The 22,257-nt window shown below is 39.1% G+C and overlaps 1 protein-coding gene across 1 annotated transcript; it reads left to right on the top strand.

Moving 5' to 3' along the window:
* Positions 1-3,489: 3,489 nt before the first annotated feature.
* LOC143292731 (uncharacterized) lies at positions 3,490-18,228 on the top strand. The gene is made up of 7 exons (XM_076603268.1): positions 3,490-3,720; positions 5,768-6,900; positions 7,638-7,793; positions 10,269-10,448; positions 10,986-11,755; positions 12,662-13,033; positions 13,526-18,228. Exons 1-7 carry the CDS (start codon positions 3,681-3,683, stop codon positions 13,851-13,853), a joined length of 2,979 nt encoding a protein of 992 aa, XP_076459383.1. The 5' UTR covers positions 3,490-3,680; the 3' UTR covers positions 13,854-18,228.
* The last annotated feature ends 4,029 nt before the right edge of the window (positions 18,229-22,257 follow it).

Raw genomic sequence — 22,257 nt, forward strand, 5'->3', positions numbered from 1 at the left:
GATCGTTTTCTGCTAAGCTTCCATCTTCTTTTTTTTTCATAATACCTATTCCTGTACAAAGTTTCGTTTTTTTTTCTTGCACATATTTCCAAAACATTTTAGGACTTTGCTTACATTTTTTGGCTAAATTTCTTCAAGTTCATAATCTTAATTAAAAAAAAAAATTATATAGCTTTTTTAATGATTTTACAGCATTTATTCCTTTCTTTGATGTAGCATAGATAGGAGTGACCTGACTTAGCTCTTAAGAAACGCTTATACAATTTATATTTCTTTCTGATGATTCTCATTATTTATTGTTCATCCATGAGGGTTTATTTTTTTCTCCTCTCTGTTTGACACTTTTGGTATATGTATATATATTCACACAAAACACACACAAACACAGAGGAAAATGTGAATCCCGTTAAATTCCTCCCTGACAGTGTCTTGAACTATCACGCATACCATCTCAAATGTGATGATGGTTTTGCGTGTGATCGCTGTAATCTGAGCACGATATCATCTTCTTCTTGTGACTTCTGAGCAGATTTCATCTCTTTCCACTTCAGAGAATCGGAAGAATTTCATTCCCGCATCATTTATCTATTCTTCGATCATGCGAAGCGTTGTTTCAATTTACAAGACATCTTCGAACTCGTAGCTCTGAAAGCATCGACAACGCTTACGATCGCGGTCGCGCAAGTTCGTTTACTTGTTGCAAAGACACAGGATCTTCCATCAATCCAGCGAAAGCCCAAACGTTGCTGTGCACCCTCAACAACAAAACCGCGAGCAAATCACCACCTTCTGTGTCATTCGATGGGATTCAAATTGAGAAAACTGAATGCCTACGCTACCTAGGAATACACTTCGACAGGATGCTGACCTTCAGAAAACATACGGAAAACACTGTTCTCAAATGCAAAAAGGGCCTTTCAGTCTTAAAAGCAATGGCAACCAAAGGAATTGAACAACGCCACCTCTTTCTGCTATACCAATCACTCGTCCTCAGTGTGATCGACTACGGACTTGGGCTAACAACACCGTCTCAAAGCAACCTCCTAAAATTAGAAAGAGTCCAAAATGAAGCTATGAGGCTGATCCTTGGAACAACAAAAGACACGCCCACAGAAACCATGCGATACCTGCTTGACCTTCCTTCAGTGCAGGCCAGAAACAAGTTAGAACAGGTCAAGACCTACTTCAAAGCATTAGAAAACCCTCAAAACCCACTGCATGACGCAGTCAAAGAACCAAAAGGCAGCCGTCTAGGACGAGGAAGATCATGGATGGGGCAAGCAGAAGACACAATCCAGCTAGTATGCCGACTTCAAGACCTGAAAGAAACAAAAGAATGGGAGAAAAACCCCGAAAACCTCAACCATCTATTCAACACAGTCATTTCACCCACTCTAGGAAGACATTGTCGGGAATGGCCAGAGGGCAAAACTGATGCGGAAGTGAAGCTGCTTATAGAAGAAAACAGTAAAGAAGAGGACATCATCATATACACAGATGGCTCAGTCACCAAAGACCAGTCTGGCTGGGGATTCACTGCGAAACAAAATGGAAAAACAATTTGGGAAGAGAATGCTGCCTACAAAGTCACAACCTCCAGCCTAACGATGGAAGTTGAAGCTGTGACACATGCCCTCCAGTGGCTATCGTCCTTCCATACGCCCGGAAACCAACATGCCATGATTCTAACCGACTCAATGAACCTCATACAGAAAATTGAAAACGGAATGGGAAGCCCAGAGTGGCATAACGCAATGCGCAACTTTCAGATTAAAAAACTCACATGGTCATACTGCCCGGGACATGCAGGTGTTAAGGGAAATGAGCGAGCTGACAGACTTGCTGGTAACGCAACACTAACGAGCGGCCTACATCTAGGAAAATCGGAAATCCTCAGAAAAGTCAAAGAATACCAAAAAGAACAGGTACAAGGCCATCACACCATCGATCGCCTCAAAGAAATAGAAGCAGAGAGAGGGAGCGGCCGCAAATCTAACATGCAAGGTAGAGCACGATGCTTTGCAAATCAAACAAATATCGGCATCATTTCCAAACCAACATTGCGCAAATTTCTTCAAAACGGAACAGAGTCTCTGTGGGCCTTTCCAAACACAATAGACCGAGCAACACACTAGACGCCACGTTCTTGGCATCAGAGATCTTTTCCCATCCCTCTTGCGGCCAGTCAGTGGCGGCTGTGTGTGTTTGTGTGTATGTGTGGGTCTGTGCTTTTGAGTGCGTTTGTGAATGCGCGAGAGTGAAACTGTACACAGGTGTCAGGAGAGATATGTGTACGTGTGTGTGTGTGTGTGTGTGTGTGTGTGTGTGTGTGTGTGTGTGTGTGTGTGTGTGTGTGTGTGTGAGGGGAGGTGGGAGTGCAGGGGGAGGTGGGGTAGAGGATGAGGTATGTGAGTGTATGCATGCCTACACTGTGGGAGCAACAGGATATTGGAACGTGTATATATATATATATATATATATATATATATATATATATATATATATATATATATATATATATATATATATATCTTTGTATGTACGTGTGTGGGGTTGGGGGTGGGAGATATGGGCGTATGTGTGTGTGCTTGTACAAGTAAGTGTTCATCTCTGTGAGTGTGTGTTTGTGTGTGTGTGTGTGTGCCGTGGAAGCTGCGATACGTAGACTAGAAATGAGTGTGTGGAGGAGGGGGTAGAGGAGGTGCAAGGTAATGTGTGTGTGTGTGTGTGTGTGTGTGTGTGTGTGTTGGAGCTCATGTACGTTTATATGTATTTGACTGTGCTTTCATATGTGCTTGTACAAGTAAGTGTTCATCTCTGTGAGTGTGTGTTTGTGTTTGTGTGTGTGTGTGTAGCGTGGAAGCTGCGATACTTAGACTAGAAATGAGTGTGTGGAGGAGGGGGGTAGAGGAGGTGCACGGTAATGCGTGTGTGTGTGTGTGTGTGTTGGAGCTCATGTACGTTTATATGTATTTGACTGTGCTTTCATATATGTGAAACTGCATGTCTGGTGCATTTCTGTTATGCATGTGTGGGTGTATGTGTGAATGTGTGTCTTCATATTTTACATTTATTTGCTTATTTATCACCATTGTTGTCTTATTTATTTATTTATTTATGTTTTATTATTATCATTTTATTAGTATTACTAATATTATTACTACTACCTTTTTCTATATTATAATTATTATTTATTTATTTATTTATGCAAGCTTATCTATTATTTATTCCCCCGTTTTTTTTTTTTTTTTTTTTTTTTCAAGGCCTGACTAAGCGCGTTGGGTTACGCTGCTGGTCAGGCATCTGCTTGGCAGATGTGGTGTAGCGTATATGGTTTTGTCCGAACGCAGTGACGCCTCCTTGAGCTACTGAAACTGAAACTGAAACTTGTTGCGTGTTACCAGAATGGTGAGCGATCCCACAATCCATTGCGCGTGACGTCATTCGCTCGTTCCCTATTTTCGATTCTCAGAATCACTGGAGGAGGATGTTCCGGAAGGGCACAGTACTTTGATTACCCGTGAAAAATGTCGATTACTACTGTGTCGAATGTTTAAAGGGTGAATTTCGATTAACGCTTTAAGCATTTTTAAAATTGGGCTTTGATTTTCTTACTGAGGGTATACTATCGATGCACTAATGCTGCAAACAGGACTGATCTGGATCGTATCGTCGACAGCATGGCTGAACTGGCCCAACCTCTTGATTCTTTCAGCATAGGTAAGGTCGTCTCGTTTATTTCAACACCACGAAATTTATCATTCTTAATAATCAAGCTTCTTTAAATCATGTATTATTGGCAATATTTTTACCCGTGCGCTCTTCGATGTTGAAGTCAGAAATAAAATCCACCCAAATGGGTATACCGGCTTGTGACGAAGTTGTGCACCATCTCTGGTTCATATCATAATTATCAATATCAAGGCGTGCAGGCCTGACAAGGCCGTTTGCCCGCTTGAAGTGGGGAAGAAAAATTGAGTCCCCACATATGTCTGATGCATTTTTCAACATTGAGTGCGCAGTGCTTGAAAAATCAATAAATATGTAAATGAGTTTTGTATTTAAAGTTTTTTAAGTGAATATCAAGATAATTTTTAAATGTATTCACTGTTCCTGCGGAAACAACGCCTTGTGACAAATTGTTCCAAACATTTGTTACTCAGTTAGGAAAGAAAGGAAGTTTTAACTGAAACTTTTAATAGTTTGTAGGAATGGCCTCTAGTGGCACTGTTCTCATTCAATGTAAACAAAGAGTTTATAGTTCTGCTGTCATATAATCCATGTGTCATTTTATACATCTCTATTAAATCACCACACAGTCTTCTATATTCTAAACTTGGTAACTTAAGTGCTTGCAACCTACTTTCTTAGTCCATATCAGCAAAGCCAATGATTCTATTAGTAAATCTTCGTTGAACATTTTCAATACTGTCTATATGTTTCACTAAACCCGTATTCCAAACAACATTCCCATATTCTAAGACTGGCCTGACTGATGACTTAAATAATGGCACCATTATGTCTTTACTTTTACACTGTATATTTCCAACTAACATTCCTGTCAATCTATTGGCTTTTTTAATGGTTTCATTAACATGAACATCAAAAGAGAGACCAGAGTCAACAATGACTCCAAGATCTCTTTCCGATGAAGTCTCCTGCAAGTCCGTACCATTCATATAATACTTATAATGTGGATTATTTCTGCCTACGTGTAAAACTTTACATTTATTGCTATTAAATTTAATTTGCCATCTATCAGTCCAGTGTACTAAATTATCAATACTAACTTGTAATTTCAATCTACCAACATCAGAATCTACTTCCTCATAGATCTTTGTATCATCTGCAAAGATATTCGATATTCTTATATTATAATTAACATTTTTACCCGTCTGCAGTACAAAACATACGTGAGAACGTCCCAAACGGGTGAAAATGTTAATTATATATATAAGTTTGTCGACTGTAGTAGAGGAGTTTAACACGAACTTGTCGAGATTAGAAAGGTGTCTAAAATACCGGCTTGTTACGAAGTTGTGCACCATCTCTAGTTCAACATTCTTATATTATAATTAACATTTTTACCCGTCTGCAGTACAAAACCTATGTGAGAAAGTCCAAAACGGGTGAAAATGTTAATTATATATATAAGTTTGTCGACTATAGTATTGAAGAGTGGACGGGTAAAAATGTTAATATTGCCTTCAAAAAAATTTATTTTAAAACACAACTATAACTTGAACAGCCAACTTCTGTCCCAACACTCAGTAAAGTCGCAGTTTTATTGACGTGTGTGTGCTGTAACAGTGGTAGTGGTAGAAATAGTTGTTGGCTAGTCGCATAAGAATTTAACTTATCTGCTGAATTTAGCAACCCTGTCAGCCCACTTGTCTGTCACAAATACCAAAGTGTGAAGGAACCCAGCAAAAAGTGTTGTTTTCCTCTGAAGATCAAATGATGTGTACTATGATTCTTTCTACTATGATCTTGAATTTGCTCTTGTAGTTTGGTGAATTTAAAGTGTATAAACTGTAATACCAATTTTGAATCAACGCAAAAGAAGACTTGGAAGATATACACAGGAAGATCAAGAAAATTAATCAGAACAGTGATAAGTTCAGCAGCAGTGTGTGTGTGTGTGTGTGTGGGTGTGGGTGTGGGTGTGTGTGTGAACAGTGGTAAGTTCAGTTGTGTGTGGGTGTGTGTGTCTGTGTGTGTCTGTGTTTTGGATGCTAACACTTGATGGCTTCATGCTGTTTTTCAGCTGAACAGCAGTGGCGGGGCAGGCGAGCACAGGAGGATGAGCTCAAGAAAGAATTTTATGATAAACTTTGCAACTTCCCAAATCTATTTACTTTGAAGTCTGAACTTCAAGACAGAGAATTAATAGAGCGAATACTCCGAAGGCAAGAATCTGAACTGAAGGAAGAATCCCTTCAGTATCATTTGGAAAAAGTACGGTGCCACAACATTATAATCTTTTGTAAGCTTCTGCTGGGTCATAAGCAAGATGCCCTTAAATACATTGAATACCTGGAAAATCTGGAAATCAACACACATAAATCCATCATCTTTATGACACTAAAAGCCAAGCTTCAGTATGACTTTGACCGCCGTCAGGAGTGGTTGGCAACCATGAAAAATCTTCAGGAAATGTACAAGCTAGCAGAGTTTGAGTACCTTACGGCTGTGGCAGAATCTGAGAAAGGGTATCTTCTGATGTTGATTGGGCCGAGAGGATTGCTCAAGGCAATAGACCTCTTTGAGAAAGCTATAGATATGCATCCTGGCACGGACGTATTTCTGTGGAAATATGACCTCGCCCTTGCCATTCGACGAAACTTCAAAGTGGATGCCTTCTCCAAACATTCCAAATTTTCTCCATCAGATCTTGCAAAACGAGCATTTACTTTACTTGATGATATCGTGAAACATTGTCCCAATGAAGCCTACATAGGAAGGGCTCAGATTGAGTTAGCAAGACTTGTTTCTAACTTGAAATCCTTTTCTGCTGTGTGTGATCAAGAGGAAAAGAAAAAGATTACAGAACTTCAAGCAAATTATTCTGAGGATGATTGTTTTGAGGCGGCACTGGAAACAGAGAATGGAAATGAAGACTTCTACATTCTTCGAGAGTGTGGACGTCACTTTCTGTATAGGGGAAATTTCAAGAGAGCACTTGAATGTTTTGAAAAGTCTTACCGCAAACGGGAAAGTGACATGGTTTGCCAGATTTTGGGCAAAACGTACTTGAAAATGTATTTAGCAAAGAAGAATTATTCCAGTCCTTTAATGAAGGAAGTTCTTGGAATACATCAGAGCCACACAGATGCAGGAGATCCAGAGATGATGTGCAGTCCTGGCGGCCGGGAATTACATGGAGAGAAGACATCTGAAGTAAGTGTTTTTTTTCTGTTTTGTGGTTGCATTGTACTTTGTTAATTTGTAGTCTCTGTTTTATGTGAACACACGCACATGTATCCACACACTCTCAAACACATAGAAGCATACACACACACACACACACACACACACACACACACACAAACAAACACACACCCACACACATATGTTCATATGCATACTTATGGAGAGATATCAGGAATGGAGAGAGAAGAGAAGAAGAATGTGTTATGGGAGAAATTTCATGTGCTTTCAATACTCAGCACTGTGAGAGAAAAGGAGTGTAATATTATTATCTAAAATTAAGTTGAATTATTCATTTGCTGCCCCATTTTCAGTTGCTTTAACCCCCCAAATTTCCAATACCCAGCCACAGCCAGAATTGTCTGCCACAGTCCCAGCACTGGCAGTCAGCAGTGAGCTATTGAAGCTAGGTCATTAGAGGACACACACACACACACACACACACACACACACACACACACACACACACACACACACACACACATACATGCATGAACCCACGCATACATGTACACACATGCTTAGGGTGTTTATGTGTCATTGGTTGTGTGTGTGTACATGTTTCTTATAAGTATGCGTGCAAGTGTGATGTAGCATACATGAGTGTGTGTGCATGCATTCATGCTGTATGTGTGTGGATATATGTGCATGCGTGCATGTGTACATACGTGCGTTTGTATGTTCATGCATGGGTGTGTGTTCTTTAGGATGAACCAGATGTGCGAAACTTTAAAAGCGAAAGAGAACAGCAGCTGTTTGAAGCCCTGGACAGCACCCCCTTCATGGACAAGGATGGCAACCTCCTGACCACACAGCCAGAAGGCTTTGGGCCTGTTGCCCCTCTTCCTCGTTCTCCAGACAATGTGAGATTTTATTTTTGATAACACACGTTCAAATTCTGTGTAAAGTATGTAATGTAATGAGAGAATCGATCATGGACATGGCTGTTCAAGTTTATTTTTATATATTCATTTTTTTACTGCCCCATCATCTGCACTGTTTCAGTGGCATTGCTCATTCTGAGTCTCCCATACACAGCCACACCCAGGTTCGTCTGTTGCAGTCCCATTGCCAGCAGTCCACAGGGAACCATCAATGTTAGATTACCAGGAGGCCACACACCAGAGGAGACCCTGCACGGCTGCTGAGTCACTTTGGTGGTGTTGGGTAGTTTTTGTTCTGATTTAATGTACTCAGGACACGGCCTACTAAGCCTCCGACTGATGGCAGTAATGGCTTAGTCGCAGAGCCAGACTGAGTGAGCGTCTCACCCAGAGTGGAGACTGCCACCACGTCCCTCCAATGGCAGTCACCCATGAATCCACCAACACTGAAGACCTTGACAAGTTTCGCCCCAAGTGCTGAATTGAAGCAGTATTGAAACTGAGGTCACCATGAGAGCAGGGCCATATAATTTGAGGCTTTATATATATATATTGATGATGTAGGAGGAGGATGGCGATGATAATGATGCTGCTGCTGTTGCTATGGAGGTCTGTTTAGGTTTGGGACTATGTGGCAGGGCTGTACTCTACCCTTCCTGTTATAATAATATCTTGGTGTCAACCAGGCCTTAGAGATACAGACACTTGCAGCATTGGTCAGGAAATTAGAGCAGCACACCCAAAGACGTATTGGTGAAATGGATGATACTCGGCTGTATAGTCCCGGTCTTCTGATTTAAGCCCATAGTACTCTCAACTTGGGTAGGAGCCAGCTGTGGGCCGAAAAATCCACCTCCACTGAGTTTCGAACCTGTGTCCTCCAAGCAGTCAGTTTGTGACGCTAACCACTTCGCCATGGTAACTGGTGGCAGCTCAAGTTTCAGTTCCGGTTTTAAGCTGGTGTCAAACCATGCAGGTGGATTCATACATGCTACACTGCATATGCTTTGGTGAAAGAAAAAAAAGAAAAAGAAGAAAAAGAATATGTGCCTCATTTTGGCATCTATCTCTACCTGTTTTGATATCTTGTTCTTGGGGTTTAGGGTTCCACTCAGTGTATGGGTTCCAATTTTCCTGAAATCCGGTATGTTTTATCGCTTGGCAATGCTTGTCTTTTCCATTCTGTATTTATATCATAGCTCACTTAAAAACAATATTGATGTTGGAGTTTTAACCATGAGCGATATTAGCTCTGTTTGTATAAGTTGGTGAATACATTTTGTTGAGTTCTGTGATGTTATGAACACAGGCTGCAAGTGAACAAGAATGGTGGAAAGCCCTGCCTGTGTGTGCACGAGTGTATGTGTGTGTGTGTGTGTGTGTGTACGTGTGCAGGGCTTCCGTTAACACATATGTGTGTCCCTGACTCTCTAAAATGAGAGGACGCACTACAGTTTCAGCTAGGAAGTCTGCAGGACGCACTATAAAATCGGCGTCAATTGAAACATGAATGAGCACGGTTAAAAAACAGTGCTAGCTTCCTCTCGTTTCACTAGTTTTTGGTCGGCATCTTATATTCGCAAAATCGGCGATTGCTGCAAAGTTCATTACTTTTGTCTTATCTCCCTTCAGAGAAAAGTGTTGGCCATTTCCAGTACACTCACAAGGCTTGTCATATGTTCTGTGATACCATTCGAAATCAGAACGCCTCCACTGGCTTGACTCTCCAAATGCAAACAAGACGAAAAGGCATATTCTGAATCAGCCGACATCAGTCAGCCAGCTTCAAAAGGGGACGAATCAAAGCTGGACTTATCAATGTTCATGAGAGTAAAGAATTCAAATAGCTGCAGTTTGATGAAGATGCACATGTAAGGAAGTGCAGAACTTAGGTGAAATTTGCATTCATGTCATCCTGCAACTCTTGGGAAATTGATGTGTTTGTGACAGGATCGACAAACTTTCAAATATCATCCTTGTATGGCTTTTTGTTTTCAGTGGTTCACTCCTCTCTCTCTCTCTCTCTGTATGCATGTCTCTGTGTGTTTGTGTGTGTGTGTGTGTGTGTGTGTGTGTGTGTGTGTGTGTGTGTGTGTGTAAGGGAGGAAGGGAGGGCAGGGGTTGAGTGGTGTGTGTGTCTCTGTCTGTGTGTACATGTGTATCTCTCATGTGTGTGCATGTGTATCTCTCTGTGTGTCTTGTTTGTGTGCATGTGTATCTCTCTCTCTCTTGTGTGAGTGCATGTGTATCTCTTATCTATCTCTGTGTGTGTGCATGTGTGTGTGTGCGTGTGCGTGTGTGTGTGTGAGTTTTATATAAGTATGTACTCCACCAAGTGCACAGTATAAGTACACTAGATTGACTGTCAATCATTTCAAGAAGCTCCCCCCCCCCCACCCAGCCCCCCTCACCCCCTCCTGGAAAAAAAACTGTTGTGTCTTATTTCCACCACAGATTCCAGTCCAGCATTCACAGAGTGACAACGAAGAACTTCGGAGAAAGCTGTTGGATGAGTTTGATGCCAGCATCCTGTGGGAAGGAGATGGAGAGTGCCAAACGATGCAGCCACAGGGAGCTGTTGGGCATCATCCAGTCCTGCCACTCTCAGACCCTGACAGAAGGTTTTTTACAGAGGTAAAGGGAACATGACCTCTGTACAAACTGAACTCTGTATTAGTCACTTCTGTCACTTTCTTACTAAACATACATACTTAAATGATCAATAAATTACAACCATTAATTGTTAATTGATTATTAATGATTTAAATAGATAAATATTTCTTTACTTATTTATTGCGGATGATACTGTGACCTTTGTGTGTGTATTTTACCCATCTTTAAGCAGTATTTAGTTTCATTTGAACTGTGACAGGAAATTTGAACTTGGTGAGATTGTGGTAAGAGCTGATCAGAATGTGGGTTGCCTTTGCTCAGATTGAGAATGGACTGTGAAGTGGGTCTCTGTCCCATGCCCAAATAATCTGTTGTTTTCACTTTTGTCAACTGATCAAAGGCACTCCAGTTTTCCTCACTCCATCCAGGTGTGAATGTTAGTGTATCATTGTGACACAAGGTAAAAGTTTCATTGCTGATTGGATGGCAAGTCTGTGCATGTTTAGCTATGTTACATGCATTGTCAAAGCATGTAACTTTGTAGCCTCTGTGTTGCAGAGCTCCAAGTCGTTCCCACCGTCTGCTGACAAAGATTCTCAAAGGACTGTGCTTTCACAAAGGAGACCCTTGGCACCTCAGGAAATGTCTGTCCCAGATTGTGGAGGGAATTCTGATGCCCGAAATTTTGTTCACAGTCATCAGAGAACCAAGCCCATTCCAGTGAATGCAGTTCTGAAATCGAAACTTGGAAAACTTGACTATGATGCTGAAGATCAAAGAATCAAGGCTGCTGAGTATTTTTATTGCAAGGGCTGCAAAATCAATCCTAAGAATGGCAATCTTCTGTTTGACACTGGCACTTTGTATGAAGGTATGAGAGATCTGAAGAAGGCTTTGGAATTCTACCACAGAGTAATTGAGCAACAGTATTCATTCAGCCGTATTAATCTTGTCAACGCATACGAACGGAGCGGCCTGTGTTTCTGGAAGCAGTCTGAGACCTGTGAGGAAGAAGTGGAACGATTGAAGCTGAAAGCTCGGGCTGAGGATATGTTCATGAGATCGTTGGTGGAGTGTCGCAGGGCAGTGGCACATCTGCCACAGGTCAGTCCCAACAGGGCCACCCTGTGGGAGTCCTACCCACGTGTCCTGGAAATACTGCACCAGTCGGAGCAAGACCTTGGGGGTCTGAAGAAGGAAGCTGAAGTTCACGAAATGGTGGGGAAACACCTGGAGGCCATAGAAGTCTACCAGGAGGTGATGAGACTGGCCAGGACTGACACCGATAGATTTCAAGCTCTTCTCGGCACAGTCAAAAACTATTCTGAGTAAGTCATGGGTCTTTAAAAAAAAAAAAAAGAAAAAAAAAGAAGAAAAAAAAATTCCCCAGGTCCTGTGAACTCACAGCTTGAGTGTGGAAAATTTTTAATAATGACAAACTTTTATGCACTCATTGTAAACCAAGTTCATTCATTCATCCATTTCAGGTGTCTGTAGATTGATAATATGCATGCATGATGAATGCTTGTGCACAAATGAAATAAAAATCATGTCGGTTATAGCCCAGCCATCAGTGAAAGGGGCCATTTTAGGGCTGAATATCCATCATTTCTCAAAACCACTTGAAGAGAACACAAAATAATGTTGAAGGGTCATTAAAACAGCAGATCAGTTCATCCATGTCTCCATCAGATTTTTGTGCACACATGCACATGGACATACATACACAAACACATGTCTTTACTCACCCATCCATCCATCCATCCATCCATGCATATGTATATACTTACATACATACATGGGACTTGAAAATGATGTGATTTCAGTTGATTTATCACGTGAGTATATATAATATAATGTGTGTTTAATGTGTGTGCTTACTGAGATGTGTGTAGACCTATGGTATATGTATACCATATGACATGTATTAATTAATTCTGTGATGTGTGTATACAATGTGATGTATGATGTGTGATAAATTATGTAACACATGTCTACTGTATGATGCGTGTATAACTGTGCGATGTGCATATACAACATGATGTATGTATGATAATGATGCATGTATAACTGTGTGATGTGTATATACAACATGATGTATGTATGATGCGTGTATAACTGTATGATGTGTATATACAACATGATGTATGCATCCCACAGACGTGTAGACACTTTGTGGTGTGTGTACTGTCTACCACACAGCGTGTGTACAGCTGCATGATGTGTTGTTTCAGCATGGGCCACGTCATTGAAGCCAGGTTCATTCTGGATCTGTTTCTCACTTTGGAGGAAGAACGGGAATGGATGCTGACAGCAACGGACGACCTCACCCAGCATCTGCGTGAGACAGCAGTCAAGATTTACAGACAATGTGGTGTGGATGCACTGAAGACGAAGAACATCCCTGAAGCATGCTCTGCCTTCAGGACCGCCTTACTGATGAGGGGCAAACTGCCTAATGAAATTGGTAGAGGTGCAGCGATGTCACAGACAGACCTTCTCCAGAAATTTGATCTGTCCCTGTTCTATGACGAAGAAGGCCCAGAGGGTCTCGAGAACATGGCTTCAGACGTTGCGGAATCTGCCAGACAGTTTTTGGGGATCAGGTAAACGTTTGCTCAAAATCCCTTTTAAAATTTTTTTTCATAGGTTTTATTAGTTTTCTTTTTCTAGCGTTTTGAATTGGATTTTTTTTGTGGATTGAGGTTGGGGTGAATGGTTCTGGTGAATTTTGCAGTTTATCGTTTTGAGATTTGCTGTGCCTTTCTCTACCAATAAAGGGATCCATGGTTAATTATAACTTTTCTTGCTGCAGTAGATTTCTTTGAGGGAAACTCATGCAGCTGTCCTCTTGAAGAAAATGTCTTTGTAGTTTGGCCATGCCTAATATTTTTTTTGCATTTTTTTGTGCTCTTAGACATGCATTAGAAATCACACATAAACACAAGCATGAGAACACACACATTTAAAAGAAAGGTTTATGTACAGCATAGAAAAATTGACCATTCATTTTTGATTGGTCGCATGCAGTAGGTTTTAAGGCACTGTACCACTTGGTCATGTATAATTGTCATGGCTGTGCTCACTCTATCATGCAGATACGTGTCTGTCAACAACGAAGAAGGAATACTTGGATGTCTGGACTTCGAGAGTGAACTTCAGTTGGCAGAGTCGGCTTACCTGGTGATGCTGCTAATCGACTCGACGCAGCAGTTGAGTCCTCGCATGAGGTACCTCGCAGACACAGCGTTGAGATACCATCAAGCAGATCGTGTGAAGCTCATTGACATTGGAAGCCGTGCAGAGTTACCCACCTTGCTCGGTGGACTTTGTCCCTTTGGTGCTGTGGAAGACCTGCATGGTTTGAAAGATGGCAATGCATCCTCTGTCCTTAGTCTTTTTGATTTTATCTTAGGGACGGAATAGAGCTGCACTTTTTACCCCCTTTGCTTCAGCATGTGAGACTGCCAGAATTGTAGAATTCTGATGTTGCATTCAGCAGTGCAGTGCCAGTGACATTTATGCAAGGTTCTATTTGAATTTGGTTTCAGTCTCTACATTTCGCAGCATAACTGTGATTCATCACACACTGAACAAAATATTTTTGTCTTGTAAATGAACATCACACAAATCAGGAAATGATAGTCATACAAAGGTTAGAGTTATAAGGGTTATTTTTTAATACAAGAGAAAAAAACACACAACAAAACAAGAACCAAAGATATTGTGTATAGTGAGCTGATGTTTTATGTTGTGTGTAAAAAAAAAAAAAAAAAAAAAAAAACCCAAAGAAAAGGAAAAAAGGGTAAAAAATAAATACATTTTGAAAACAAAATAAAAGAAAAGTGAAAACAAAATATCCCCCCATACCTGCCACTCCCTCCCACCCCACCTCCCAAAAAGAATCCCCTCTCACATCATGGCATGTTTTAATGACATTATTATGATAACAAAACTTTGAGGAGCTCCTGTTTTCCTATACAGTGATACTGAATATTTAATGTGAGTTAGCACTGGCCTGTAACAGTATTATATATTTTTTTCAAATGTACAAAAAAATAACATGTTGCTGTTAATCTGTTTTCTGACGTTTTTTTTTCCTTCGTTTTCTAGCAGTACGTCATGAACAGAATACACGAATAATGTTTTCATGTTTTGAAATGTATTTAACAATGCATTCATTGATATAATATATCGATCATGTTTCAATTCACACAACATTCCATTACTCGTTCAGAGTATGGTGGCCATTTTCTTTCAAGATTGATTGTTTTTAGTCACCAGTCAAGTGCTGTCACAACCAAAGTGTGCCATAATATTATCATTTATTTTTTTATGGATACTTTTATAGTACCTATCCTCTTCAGAGACCAAACCCATTTGGAGCAACAGGCTGCCTACCTGGGTGGAGCTGACTGGCAGGTGCCCCTGGGCACTAATCATTTGTTTCCTGTGTCATTCAGTCAGGCTCCAGTCACGGTGCCTCTCTCTCTCTCTCTCTCTCTTTCTCTCTCTCTCACACACTACTCCTGTTTTGATGTTCATGGCAGTGACTATTGAAAGCTAGTATGCCTGCTTCTTTTGTTTCTTTGGAAGAATGTCAAATATTTGAATTGCTTATGATCGTTGACTGTGATGAATATTTCTTGTTGAAAGCTGAAGAATTATTTATAGCTTTTTGCCATCCTTCCTTATCTTGTGATTTATCATTGTAAATCTTGCATTGAGATTTTAAAATTTCAGACTGCCTGTTAATGTTACCTTGCACTTTCTGATGGTTCATTTTTTTCTTTGAGTACTGCATTGTTCTTTTGTTTTTGTTAATTTTACTGTGTGCTTCTCCCATCATCCCCAACTGGAACTGCTTAATTTTGTATCGTGTATTTTTTGTTTGATTTTATCTTGAACTTTTTAGAAAAGGGTTGCTTCTTAATTGTAAAATGTACTTAAACAGAAAACAAAAGCAAAACAAACAAACAAAAACAACAACAAAAGACAACAACAGAAACTGCGCTTTATTTGAATGTATGGCTGTAATTAGCAGCCATTTGCACTTAACTAAACAGCAGTGCAAGGAATTCATCGACACTCAAATGATTTCTTTTGAATTGAACTGAGTGCTTTTTGAGTGCTCACTTTTCATTTTTGGATTGTTGATACAGCCTTGTGCTTTTGCTTTCTTAATTTTACCTTTTGTTTTTTTCGTTGTAAATTTTGCATTCAGATTAAAAAAAATCAAATTGCATGTTAATTTTGCCCTGTGCTTCTTGAGTGTACATTTTCCTTTAAGGACTGTTGATACTACCTTGTTTTTTTTTATTTGCTTGCTTATATTGGACTTTTTAATTTTAAATTTAAAAACAGCAACAAAATTAATTGCTTTTTGATTTTACTGTGATTTTATCCCCCTCTGCAATTGTTAATGTTACCTTGAGCTTTTTTTTTAAAAAGAATTGCTTGTTATTTTTTTTAGAATTTTGTTTTTACCTTGATCATATTCAATAGAACTGCTTGTTAATTTTACCAGTTAAATTAAAAAAAAAAAATTTGTTTTTACTTTTGTTAGAATTGATTATGAATTTCACATTGTATTTTTTGTTTGTGAATTCTGCCATTAATGTTTCAAATGGAACTGCTTGTCATTTATACCTCAAGCAAAAACAGCGACATCTCCAGGACAAAATCAGAACAAACACAGAAATGCTTGTTCATTTTATCTTGCACCTTTAGACTGTTAATTCCATTGAGTGCTTGTTTGTAGATTTGGCCTTGTTTTTGTTTTGTTTTGAATAAGAATTGCCTGTTCATTTTACCATGTGTTTTTAAAAAAAATATTTTTGGAAGTTGATTTCACTTAGAACCTACTGATTAGATTTACTTTTTGTTTTTACCTTGTACATAGTCAACAACAACAACAACAACAAAAAGATGATAATTTTTATTGATTAAACCTGCTGCTTTTTTATATTGTTAATTCTACTTTGTGCTTTCTGTTTTTCAGTTCTACCATTTTATTTTCTAAGCAAATTATATTTTGAATAGTTCGTAGATTTTGCTTTTTTTCTTTTGATTACATTCAAAATGAAACTGTATGAAGGTGTACATGTGTGGAAAGAGAAAGAATCTTTGATCATGTTTTAATTGGGTATAATTTGCTTTTTCACACCAGAGGCTGACAGAGATAGTGATTTTGGTGGTGATGTTTGTTTATTATTCATGTCATAACTTTGATTTTAGTAACAGGTAGATGTTAAAAAAACTTATATAAGCAGATAATACAATATCCTTGGTTGGATGACAAACCATTATTGAAGTGAATTCAGTTTACATTTAAGTTATTTGGACAGAGGATGAGAGATCATCAGCAGCACACATTAACAAGCATTGGATCTGTTACGGTCATGGCAAGCCATTTCTGATCAGTGTCCGCACATGTATAGACAGAGCGAAGAATTAAAAAAAACAAAAAACCCAACAAGGTCCTTTGTGCCAAGGTCTAACCCAGCAGTATCCATAACACTGAGCTGTCCTAAATCCTTTTATTTCCCTTGACCTTTTTATAATCATGTCAAAGGAGATGGAAAAATATGTATGTTTGATGCTGATGAGTTTAGAGTATATGACTTTCTGGTTATTTGGACCTCTTCAGAACCCTTACATGATGAAGTAATGAATACTTTGAAATGCTTTCAGATTCTGCTGTCAATATATTCTTCGACAAAGGATGCAATATCTTTTATACACTTGGCAGCTGTTCTGTCAAATGTGCTGTTCTGAAAATATCACTTAGTTTAACAGGACAATTGCTGAGGTATATCTATGATGGGATTGTGCATTCATGTATTGTCAGATTTTATCAGAATCATATGAGTGCTTCTGAGGATGGAATAATGTATACTTGACATCTCATGCCAACTGCTGGACAAATTTAATTTAAATGGTGTTTGAACCAGGGAACACATAATTTTTTTAACATCTGTTGGAAATGGTGTCATTTAGTCAAGGAAATTGTTTGAATTTTTTGTGCATGTATGTGAAAAGCAAAGGAGGTACCCACTGTTGCCTTGTTTGGTAAATGATGGACAGCTGTTTGAGATATAATGAAATACAATGGCATCTAGATTGTATGTAATTATGTATTTTGTTCAGCATTGTGTGTAATTATGTATTTTGTTAATGCTTATCCGCATGATATGAATATTCTGAGAATTTTGAAAGGGACATGTTGATGTGAAAATAAATGGAAATGTGACATGGAACAGAGAAGAGTGGATGTTTCCACTTGAATTTTTAGTGGACAGGACACATTCAAGCAAAGGGTAAACTCATGAGTTTAATATCACTGAAGAAAAATAAAAAAAGAATCATGATGTACTGGTTGAGCAAAACATCTTTTTCGGTTGGTTGTATTATATGAACATTTTGACAGTTAAGAAGAGAATCATAACTGTGTGTAGATATCATACAATGATATTATGTAAACATACTAAGGATATTTGCTGAGAATATGGCATTGTGACATATTCTGGCCAGTTGTTTCGGGGACAGTATACTGCCAGTATCAAGGCAGTTGTTGAGTCCTCAGGGGAGAAAACTTCAGTAACTGCTCATACAGAATTGGCTCTCACTATCTGAGAAAAGTTTTAACAAATGGGCCTGTCTTTCATCTTCCTTTTACCATATTTATTTATTTATTTATTTTGTGGCCTCAGTTGCATGCAGGTCATGAAGCAGCAGTTTTGTGTGTGTGTGTGTGTGTGTGTGTGTGTGTGTGTGTGTGTGTGTGTGTGTGTGCCTTCTTTATTGGCCAAAAAAACCCAAACAAATCTTTTCATTTTATTTCTATGTTTTGACTTTTTAATTATTTGTGTTCTTTTCACATCATTTCCCATTGATCCTCACTTATAGTAGTTCCAGTAGTACTAAAATAAGTATGGTTATGGGATAGGCAACAAAATCATTTTAAGAATTTTGAATTGAATTCATACTTCATCATCATCATCATCATCTTCTTCTTCTTCTTAGTGTTGATGTTGTTACTATTATTATTATTATTCATATTCTTACTATTATCATCATCATCATCAGTGCTATTTTATTGATTTCTTAAGTGCATAATTGTGATTATTTTTTTTCTTTTATAATAAAGAAAGTGTTGTTTAGCTGTCTACCAGCAAGTGTTTCCCTGCACTACTGTATTCGTATTGTGGCAAGTCCCCTTTAGCTATGTGTGCACAAGCATGTTTGTATGCATATGCAGGCACACACACACACACACACACACACACACACACACACACACAGGTTTGTGCCAGATCCACAGTCTAGCTCATGTTTGAAAACATGAATCCACTCATGCACCTCTTACCTTTTGTACTACGAGGGTCATTCAATAAATAAGGTGAATTTTTCGGTATAAGGACTTCTAATACAGATAGAAGCTTACTTTCTTTTTCTTTTTTTTTTTTTTTTTACTTCTTTTTCACATGGATTTAATTTGTTTTGCAGATTAAAAAAAACTTTGAGAGTTTTGGCGATTAACAAAGATGGCCAACCAAGAAGCATGCTCCAGGATTGAACAGCGGTCAGTTATCAAGTTTTTGGTTGCTGAAGGGTGCAAACCAGTTGAAATTCATAGGAGAATGTCAACTGTGTATGGTGCCACATGTTTCAGCCGAAAAAATGTCTACAAGTGGGCTAAATTGTTTAAAGGACGGAGCAGTGTTGAGGATGAAGACAGGCCTGGAAGGCCTACAGAAGTGAGGTCTCCTGAGGTGATCGAATCAGTCAATGACCTCTTTCAGTCTGACAGAAGGGTGACATTGGATGACATTGCAAGGACTTTGAGCTTATCTGTTGGGACAGCACACAAAATTGTCCATGATGACCTTGGCTACTCGAAGGTCAGCTGCCGGTGGGTGCCAAAGATGAAGTCAAAAGTGTTGTGAGCGACTGGCTGAGACATCAGTCCAAAGATTTTTACGCTGAGGGAATACGGAAGCTTGTGCACAGATGGGAAAAGTGTTTGACAGTGCTGGGAGACTACGTTGAAAAAAAAAAAAAAGTAAGCTTCTATCTGTATTAGAAGTCCTTATACCGAAAAATTCACCTTATTTATTGAATGACCCTCGTATAAAAAAGCAGCAACAGAATTCTGTTAAACTTTGTGTGCTTTGTGTTTTCTACCTTATCACTGCAGTTCAGTTCAGTTACTCAAGGAAGCATCATTGCGTTTGGAGAAATCCATATACGCCACATCACATTGGCTAAGCGGATGCTTGACCAGCAGCATAACCCACCGCGCTTAGTCAGGCCTTGAGGGAAAAAACACCCAGCAGTAGTAGCTGAATAGTTCTCCCAGGTTTGTACAGGTCTAAATTCAAAACCTTAACACTTAACAGAATCGGAATTTCTTGATGTACATATTTGATACATTCCTATACTGTCGCTACCCAGTTGCTTTCCATGTGCCTCTTGTATAATTATATGCAAATAAAAGCACTGCTGTGGTAAAGATGAATATTTTTGATGTGAACCATTTACCTTCACTCAAACTTTATTTTGAAGTCACTGAATTGAGTTCATCCTGTTGTTTCGACATTGATTATTGCTGATGTACTTTTGTAATTTCTGTGTGTGAATGATTGAATCATTTAATTTTTTTATGTGTGAAAAAGGTGAAATGATTGAATGATTTCATAATTTTATATATGTGTTCAAAAGGTGAAATGATTTTATTATATTGTATAGCATTGTATAGCATTGTACTGCTCTTTGTCACATCTGATTTTTAGGTGTGAAATTCGTTTTCCCCCCTGCCTGCATGTGTATTTGTTTTCCTAGCAAAGTGGATTTTTCTGCAGAATTTTGCCAGGGACAACCCATTTGTTGCTGTGGGTTCTTTTGTGTGCGCTAAGTGCATGTTGCACACAGGACCTTGGTTTGTGATTTCATCCAAATGACTGGTGTCCAGATCACCACTCAGTGGAGTGATGGCCTAGAGGTAACACGTCCGCATAGAAAGCAAGAGAATCTGAGCGCGCTGGTTCGAATCATGGTTCAGCTGCCGATATTTTCTCCACTAGACTTTGAGTGGTGGTCTGGACGCTAGTCATTCGGATGAGACGATAAACCAAGGTCCCGTGTGCAGCATGCACTTAGTGCATGTAAAAGAACTCACAGCAACAAAAGGGTTGTTCCTGGCAAAATTCTGTAGAAAAATCCACTTCGATAGGAAAAACAAATAAAACTGCACACAGGAAAAAATACAAAAAAATGGGTGGCGCTGTAGTGTAGCAACGCACTCTCCCTGGGGAGAGCAGCCCGAATTTCACACAGAGAAATCTGTTGTGACAAAAAGAGAAATACAATTCAATACAATACAGTACAAGATCTAATAGAGGGGAAGAAAATGTTGGCTTGGTTTTGATCTTGTGCACTCAGATTCTCTCACTTCCAAGGTGGATGTGTTACTGCAAGGCCACCACTCCACATGACTGAATCATTCCATAATCTTATGTGGATGCACGGAGTGTGTTGCACTAAGTGCATACTGCACACAGGACCACATTTATCATTTCTTCTGAATGACTAGCGTCCAGACAACCACTCAAGGTCTAGTGACTTCTGTGATTTTGTGTGTGCCTGTTTTTCATCCTGTGAGACAGTGTAAACATTTGTGCATGACTGTATGTCTGGGGGCTGGCCAGGAAGATGCAGCAAGCGTGTTGGTGGTGGAGGATGCATTTGTCTCATGGCATACATTCATCTCATGGATGTACAGTTTTTTTTGTTTTTTTAAAAAATCTGTTGAAAATGGTCAGTCAGTCTCTAAAACCTAGACCTTTACTTTTCGGCAGGTGGTTAACATTTGTGGATCTGTCTCTTTAATGTGTGAATGAAAAAATCTTCTGTCTATGGTGGGTCATTTATGACAGAACTGAAGGTCACTATATGGACATTGTGTGCTGTGAACGTTCCTCTTTTTTTTATGTTGCTTTCTTTTTGTTCTTTTTGGTGCATTTTCCTCTTGTGGTCTTTTTCTTTCTTTCTCATTTCCAGCATTGCTGGTCAGTTTGTTGTTGGTTTTGTTTTTTTTACTTTTCTGGAAAATCTTGAACACACACACACACACACACATTTATATATGTATTTGTATGTTTATTTCTTATTTTATTTGTTTTTGTTTGTGGGCTTCATAATTGGGTACTTTTATTGTCTTTTATTCTTTTACAGTGCGGGATGTGTGACTTGGTTGTTTGGGGGTTTTGAGTTGGGTGTGCATAGTTTTAGACATTATTTTGTCATATTTTGTGTAATTATTTTTATGTAATGTGATTTAAAAAAAAAATCTTAAGTGGTATCGTTGCTATGTCTGTGTGGCACAATGTGTGAACTTGGTGCGGCACATGATTCTGTTGGGAACAAGAAAGAGTTCCCTATTCCATCTGCATGGATGCCGGGGTCTCTCAGTTTAGATAGGATCCCCACCTTCAGGAAATGCTGTGCTATTCCTCTTTTCTCTTGCCTAATTGGTTTTTCGCTTTCATTTACTTATTTATTTTACTGTCTCTTCATTTCTTTTTCTTCTTCTTCTTCTTACCTGGCTGGTCCATTCACTCATATTAATAAACAAGGTGAGAGGTCAAAAGTCAGTCAAGGTCAAGGTCATCAGTTGGTATAAACTATATAGAGCTTGAGGGGGCTCATGTCTTCCATTCAATTTTTATCCGAGTTTGCATTGTGAGTGGCCATGATGGTGACAGCATGCTCCCCATCGAAAGTCAAGTTCAGTGGTCAAGGGTCGATGTCATGACACGACGTTTTGATA

Source organism: Babylonia areolata, chromosome 18 (genome assembly GCF_041734735.1).
Source record: "Babylonia areolata isolate BAREFJ2019XMU chromosome 18, ASM4173473v1, whole genome shotgun sequence".
In the NCBI taxonomy this organism is placed as follows: domain Eukaryota; kingdom Metazoa; phylum Mollusca; class Gastropoda; order Neogastropoda; family Buccinidae; genus Babylonia; species Babylonia areolata.